This window comes from Microtus ochrogaster, linkage group LG3, assembly GCF_000317375.1.
Source record: "Microtus ochrogaster isolate Prairie Vole_2 linkage group LG3, MicOch1.0, whole genome shotgun sequence".
Classification (NCBI taxonomy): Eukaryota; Metazoa; Chordata; class Mammalia; order Rodentia; family Cricetidae; genus Microtus; species Microtus ochrogaster.
Window position 1 is genome coordinate 28934533 of NC_022029.1, and position 7311 is coordinate 28941843.

At 39.8% G+C, this 7311-nt stretch overlaps 1 protein-coding gene across 2 annotated transcripts in view; it reads left to right on the top strand.

Annotated features, from left to right (window-relative positions):
• The window catches only part of Slc1a6 (solute carrier family 1 member 6), a 30104-nt gene extending 27816 nt beyond the window's left edge, over positions 1 to 2288 (top strand). For both annotated transcript variants that reach the window (XM_026786026.1, XM_005360709.2), the window contains one exon: positions 92 to 2288. In XM_026786026.1, the coding sequence (XP_026641827.1) occupies positions 92 to 287 (196 nt within the window). In that variant the 3' untranslated portion in view covers positions 288 to 2288. The remainder of the gene's footprint in view (positions 1 to 91) is intronic.
• The last annotated feature ends 5023 nt before the right edge of the window (positions 2289 to 7311 follow it).

Below are 7311 nucleotides of genomic sequence, written 5' to 3' on the forward strand. Positions count from 1 at the left end.
TTGTAATTTAGCCTGGAAACCCTTCTAGTCTACCCTTGGTTTTCAAAGGAGTTTTTCAGCCCCACCCATTAATCTATCTATTCTCCACCAGTGACCGGCTTCGTACGATGACCAATGTCCTGGGAGACTCAATTGGAGCGGCTGTCATTGAGCATTTGTCCCAACGGGAGCTGGAGCTGCAGGAGGCTGAGCTGACCCTTCCCAGCCTGGGGAAGCCCTATAAGTCACTCATGGCACAAGAAAAGGGGGCATCAAGGGGTCGGGGAGGTAATGAGAGTGTCATGTGAGAAGCTTCCAGCTCTCTGCCTAGGGAGGAGGGAAGGGACTGGGAGGGGAGTCCTGGGGACAATTTGTTGCCCAACTGACTGTGGGCTGAACATACATATTCTGTATGGATTCTCTGGGAAGTGCTGAGATAAAAGAGAAGGAACGAAAGGTTTCTAAGGTATATCCATCACTGTTGTGTGCTCCAAATACAAGAACAACCTAAGGGAGGAAAGATTTATTTTGGCTATGGTTATAAAGGGCTTAGTTCACCATAGTGGGAAGGCATGGTAGAGAAGAGCAGCTCACTTCATGGTGGTCAGCAAGCACAGACGAGAGAAATGGGAAGTAATCAGGGAAGGACACAGCTCTTCCAGACACCCCACGTCAACGATATCCTGTCTCCTACTTCTCACCACTCCAGCACAGCTGTCTTATCACGGAACCATCAAGAGTCGGATCCACTCATTAGGCCATCAGGCCAGAGCCCTCACAATGCATTCCTCTCTGGAGATGTCCTCACGGACACACAGAGGTGTGTGCTTTATGAATTCTCTAAGCACTGGTTTCAGTCCAGCCCAGTTGACAAAGACAGTCTGTTATCACAAAGGTCCTTGTTCATTTCTGAGTGTATGATGAGAACTTGAAGGATGGTGTGAGAAAAAGGGGAGGGAAACATTTGGAATTGGGAAGAAGGAAATCTTCAGATAAATCAACTCATACTCTTTATGTTCTCGAGGAGCGGTGGAGCTGACAAAGGTAAAAAAAAAATACCTATTGTTTCTTGTGATAAAGTGATCTGTGGCATTTTTGTTGAGGTACTAAAGACCACCTTTAGATTTAATGATTTATTAACCAGACTCAACAAACTCTGAAAAGTAATTTACCTCTCAGGTATGGTTTATTATGGTGAAGAGCACGGGTTAAAACCAACAAAGGCACAACTCATTGGGCCTGGGCTGGCCTAGACCAGATGTGTGTTTCCAGTCCCTTTCTAGTGAAGTCACTGAAATCAATGCCTTCTTCCTACAGCAACATTATGACAACGTGTATGGTGCACTGACATCTTAGTTCCATTTTCTGTTGTGACAAAACATGTAGACAGAAGCCACTTGAGGGTAGAGGGTTTATTTGTCTCTTAGTTCCTGATTACAGTCTATCATCGCAGGGAAGTCCATGTGGCAGGAAGCTGAAGCAGCTGTCACATCCACAGACAAGAGCAGAGAGAAGTATTCAAATTCATTAATGCATGCTCATTAGTGCTCAGCTTGCTCCTTGCATTTCATTAAGTTCAAGGTCCAGCCCATAGAACTGTACAGTCTGCATTCAGGATGGATCTTCTTATCTCAAATAACTCAATGAAAATCACTCACAAGTCCACAGGAAAACGCTATCTCAACAATTTCTCATTGAGATTTCCTTCCAGGCGATTCTAAACTATCAATCTAAACTGACAATTAAGCTAAAACCATTAAAAAGCTCACCTGAACTCTGACTATGTCACACAAGCATGGAACACCCACGGACTTACATTTTTTAGTCTCTGAAATGGACAAACCAGTGTACTATGGTCTAGGGCACCAAGTGCATACCAGAAGTCATTAACCTCATGGTCAGCATACACTCTTGGGTATAGCCAGAGCCCCTTGTTTTGCCTGACACTTTTATCAGGCAAAATATTTGAAAGATTATTCCAAAGATCAGAGGTGTTCTAGTTTTGTTTATTTTGCTGTGGTAAGACACTTTGACCAAAATCAACTTGAGGGGTTATTTGATGTGAAATTCCAGGTCATACTCCCATCACTGAGTAAAGTCAATGCAGGGACTTGAAGGCTGGTCTGCTTCTATTCCACACAGCATTATCTTCAACCAAGGAGCTCAGTTTGCAGCCAGAGGAGTACAGTAGTAACCATGGAAGGTTCTGCTTGCTAGCTGGTTGGCAGGCAAACATATGCTCAACTGATTTCTTACACAGTTCAGGTCAGCTGTCTAGAGATGGTATTGCTCACAGTGGACTGGGTCCAATTAATGAGACATCGGTTTTATTGTTCTATTTCTGTGAAGAGACATGGCAACTCTTACAAAGAAAATTGAGGTTTGCTTACCATCTCAGAGGTTTAGTCCATTTTCATTATAGGAGGGATCATGGTGGCATGTGGGCAGTTATGCTATTAGAGAAGGAGTTGAGAGTTCTATGTCCAGATCTGCAGGCAACAAGAAGAGAAAGTGACACCAGGCCTGGCTTGGGTCCTTGAAACCTCCAGTGACACACTTCTTCCCTGAAGGCCACATTTCTTAATCCTTTCAAATAGTGCCACTCCCTGGAGACCAAGTACTTAAATCTATGAGTGTGTGGGAGCCATTATCAGTCAAACTACCACTACTTCTTCTTCCCAAATTCTAACAGACCAATCTGATCTGGGCAGTCCCTCAATTGAGACTCCTGTAGGTGAGTCTAGACTGTCAAGTTAACAGTTAAAGCCAAGGAAGATAGAGGTCATAGCTCAAGAGATAAGCAAAGGCCAGTTCTTTATTTGGTTTTTGGTATTTAATTCTTTGTCCCATGAATTAACCTCTTGACTGCACACTAAGGTTGGAAATGAAGCAATTTCTCACAGAGTAGGTTTCTGGATCTAATATCACCAACCATTGACTCCTAAGACTGTACTTAGAACCCCATGCTGCCTCAGTGGATTCTGTATTTCTTTACAAATTGAAGAAAGACATTGAATTAAGAATTATTTACTGCACCTAGTTGAACCTGGATGGATATCAAAGACTCAGTGAAAACACAAAGAAACAGTGAAGTAGTTTATTTCATATTGCTGTAACAATAATTAAGACTAGATAATTTATAAAGCAAGCAAGTTTATATAAACTACTGGTTCTGGAAGCAGGAATCTAATGCCAGGCAATTCCAACTAATCAGATGAGAGTTTTGGGCTGGTCTATAACATAGGAGAAGCCAGAGGGGGAAGAAGGGCATGCACAAGGAAAATGGGATCAAGTGTAAAAACTAACCCACAAGTAAGGCATGATTCTATTTGTGAATTTCTGTAACTGAACCAGGCTCCATTCTCCAGTACTGCCTCACTGAGAGGTCAGGATTCAACAAGGACATTTTGGGAGATACTATCAAGCCCTTCACAGAAAGAAACATGACTTGAAGTTAAAGTTTGTGTCCCCTTTGTCCAAGAATGACAAAATTTCCTAAGCTTGATGAAACGTAACTTGAACACATTTTTTTCCAATAGGGGAAAGAAATCTAAGTACAGCTAAGTTTAATTTGTTAAAAAAGATTTGCTTTTATTTTATGTGTGATAATGTTTTTCCTGTGTACCATATGTGTGCAGTGCCCATGGAAGACAGAAGAGGGTGCCAGATACTCTGGGACTGGAGTTACAGATGGTAGCTACCATGTGGGTGCTAGGACATAAACCTGAGTTCTCTGGAAGAGCAGGCAGTACTCTTAACTTTTGAGCCATCTCTCAAGCTACTAATTTTTTAAGATTAGAAAAAAAGTTCATTCTTCAAGAATTTTGCATATATATCCAACATATTTTGAACATAACCACTCTCTTTTCCCCTTCCAACCCTTCTCAGAACCACTTCTACCAAACTCCTTTCTCAATTTCATGTCCTCTTTTCATAGCCCACTCAGTCCAATCAATGCTATCCGTGGGCACACTGATGTAGAGCCTTCCACTGAATCATAGGCAACCTACCAGGTGCTAATTTCTTAAAAAAAAAAAAAACACTGACTTTCCATGTCAGCAGCCTTCTAATGGTAAGACCATGAATCTCTCTTATATTATATAATGGAAATTTGACTGGTTTGACTGGATTGATCTTATACAGGTATTATGTAAACAGTCATAGCCATTATGAATTCATGAGTATATCAGTCCTGTCATGCCCAGAGAACACATAGAGTTCTATGGTATCCTAACAAGGGCCACTTCTCTGGAGATAACTAACTCTTCCTACTCCAGCAACACTTTCGCAGCCATTCTTCACAACTGCAACTCTTAATGTTTTTCTCCTCCCTCTCCCATGAGGTTCTCTGAGTCATGTGAAGAGGGCATGATAAAGTTGTCTTATTTAGGTCTGAGTAATCCTCAGTACAGGTGTATTTTGAGACACCTTCACATTATTCTTTTTTTTATATTTATTTATTATGTATACAATGTTCTGTCTGTGTGTATGCCTGCAGGGCAGAAGAGGGCACCAGACCTCATTACAGATGATTGTGAGCCACCATGTGGTTGCTGGGAATTGAACTCAGGACCTTTTGGAAGAGCAGGCAATGCTCTTAACCACTGAGCCATCTCTCCAGCCCCCTCACATTATTCTCTAAGCACCTAAGATAATCCTGGAGTAGAAACAGCTGGGAAATATAGGGGTGGGGGAATCTTCAGCTCTAAGGCAATCTATTTGCAACTGAGGCATTTACAATCAGAGATTTAAAGTAGTCCTTGCAAAGTCAAGAGGCAGTTCTGTTTAATAAAGCCAACTCCAAGCCACTTGGGAGGTGGAGGCAGGTGAATCTGAGTCCAAAGCTAGCCTGGTCTATAGAGCAAGTTTCAAGACAGCCAGGTCTACAAAGAGAAATCTCTAAAAACAAAACAGAATGAAGCAAAACCAACTAACCAAACAAACAAATAAACAAACATGCAAAACCAACCAAACAAACAAATCAACCAACCATCCAAACAAACAAATGGACTCCACATTGGACCCTTAGAAACTTTCCCAAAGACTACAGTATACAGATCAATTTCAGCCTTTACACCTTCATCCTGCCTTGTATTAGAAGGTCTCCATCCTCAGAGAGGGCTTTGTGTGAAAGGGTATGACAAATGAAGAGGTAGAAGCATCCTTCCCCCAATTCTTGGAGCCTTCTTGCTCCTTCCCTCCTGCTCTAGTTTCCTTAGTAAGTTTCTGTGTTAGATTCTCATTGTTGTGACACTCAGTTTGTTTTTACTCAAATATTTAAAGGCTTCAAACCATGGTTGGTCAAATTCTTTGGGTTGGGACAATGGTGAAGTAGATTTGAGCCCATCAGTCTCTTCTGAGACACATCCCTAATGAGTCAAAGACTTCCTCTACATTAGGACTCACCTCATAAAAGTTAAGTGACCTTCCAATGTTCCAAAATAGGGACCACACCTTAAATACATGTGTCTTTTGGGGCTATGTTAGATCCAAATTACAGTAGAATGAGTTTAAAAAATGATTTTATTCTCATAGATAAAAGGTACATAAGGGTACACAATTTTGTTTGTGGGAGGGATTGGATTAGATTTTCGTTCTTTTTCTTCCCCCTCCCAAATGTATGCAATAAATTTAATTAATCTTTAGGGAAGAAATCATGCTTCCTATTTATCATCTGTCTCACAGATAAAAGGCCAAGGGTTAAATAAAGTGCATTTTGTTTATAGCAACACCATAAGTGATTTCTCAATATATTCTTAATCTTATTTTAATCCTATCTTAATATTACCTTAGTCTTACATATTTAAAGATAAATTTAAATATAATATGGCGTCTTTCATTTCTTTTTTTGATAAAATGAAATATAGTAATATAAAACAAAACCATCATATTAAGGCTGGACCAGACACCAATGAAAGAAAAAGAGAAACAAGCAGGCACAAGAATCAGAGATTCACTCATTTACACACTTAGCAGTTCCATAAAATTACCAAACTAAAAGCTATAATATATACTCAGAGGACATGGGCAGATTTATGCAGGCCCTGTGTTTGCTGCTTCAGTCTCTGTGTGTTGTAAGGAAGCTGCTTGTTTGTCCCAGCCACCCAGAACTGAAATAACCACACAGAAACTGTATTAATTAAATCACTGCTTGGCCCATTAGCTCTAGATTCTTACTGGCTAACTCTTACATATTAATTTAAACCATTTCTATTAATCTGTGTATTGCCATGTGGCTGTGGCTTATTGGTTAAAGTTCTGGTGTCTGTCTCTGGAAAGGCTACATGGCTTTTCTCTGACTCCGTTTTCTTCCTCCCAGCATTTAGTTTAGTTTTCTTCATCTACCTAAGTTCTGCCCTGCTCTGCTATAGGCTCAAAGCAGTTTCTTTATTCACCAATGGTAGTCACATCATACAGAGGGGAATCCCACATCATCTCCCTTTTTCTATTTAAATAAAAAGGAAAGTTTTAACTTTAAAATAGTAAGATTACATGTAACAAAACAATTATCAAGCAATAATTACAGTTACAATATTAATACCTATTTTCTATCTATTATTCAACTTCATCAAAGACTCCAGAAGGATATAATATTACCTAAGCAAACAGGAAGTGCATTGTAATTAACTTCCAAAACTTTAGAAATTACAGAGACATCTTGCTGCCTGGACAGTTACCCAAAGTTCTTCTGTAACATTGAAGCATCCATCTTCAGCCTACAGGCCCATTAGTATTCAGTAGACTTTTCCATGAAGCAGGAAATTTCAAAGACAGTTCTGCCTATATTGACAGTTTGCAAGTCACATTCTTCTGTATCCTGCAGAATGTCTAGTACACTCTTTCATGAAGCTGGAACCCTGAAGGATTGTCTCACCTTTAGGCAAGTTCAGGAGTCATTTCTCTGTGGGTCCTGCATGTACAGTTCATATAGCATAACATCAAGCACTCCAGGCAAGAACAGTTTCTTATCCAAATGGCTAACAAACTCCATAAGGAGCTTCTTCGATGTCCATCTTCCTCTTGAAGTAGATTGGTGCTGCCAGGAACAGCTTTGTCTCATTGTCATAAAAGTCCTAAGTTCTTAAAACATTTTAAATGCCATATTCTGTAGGTCTCTGAAAGATTTGAATAATATCTAACTGAAATATATCTCTATATATCTAGAAAACCCAACGAACATGACAAGCTTGACTATTATATATGAATCTCTATTAACCTATATTTTCTAATTATGTATTACACTTTTAAATAATCTGCCAAACAGAATACCTTAATCAAGAGCAGAAATCTATATCTATATCTATATCATCTATTTCCATCTATCTATCTATC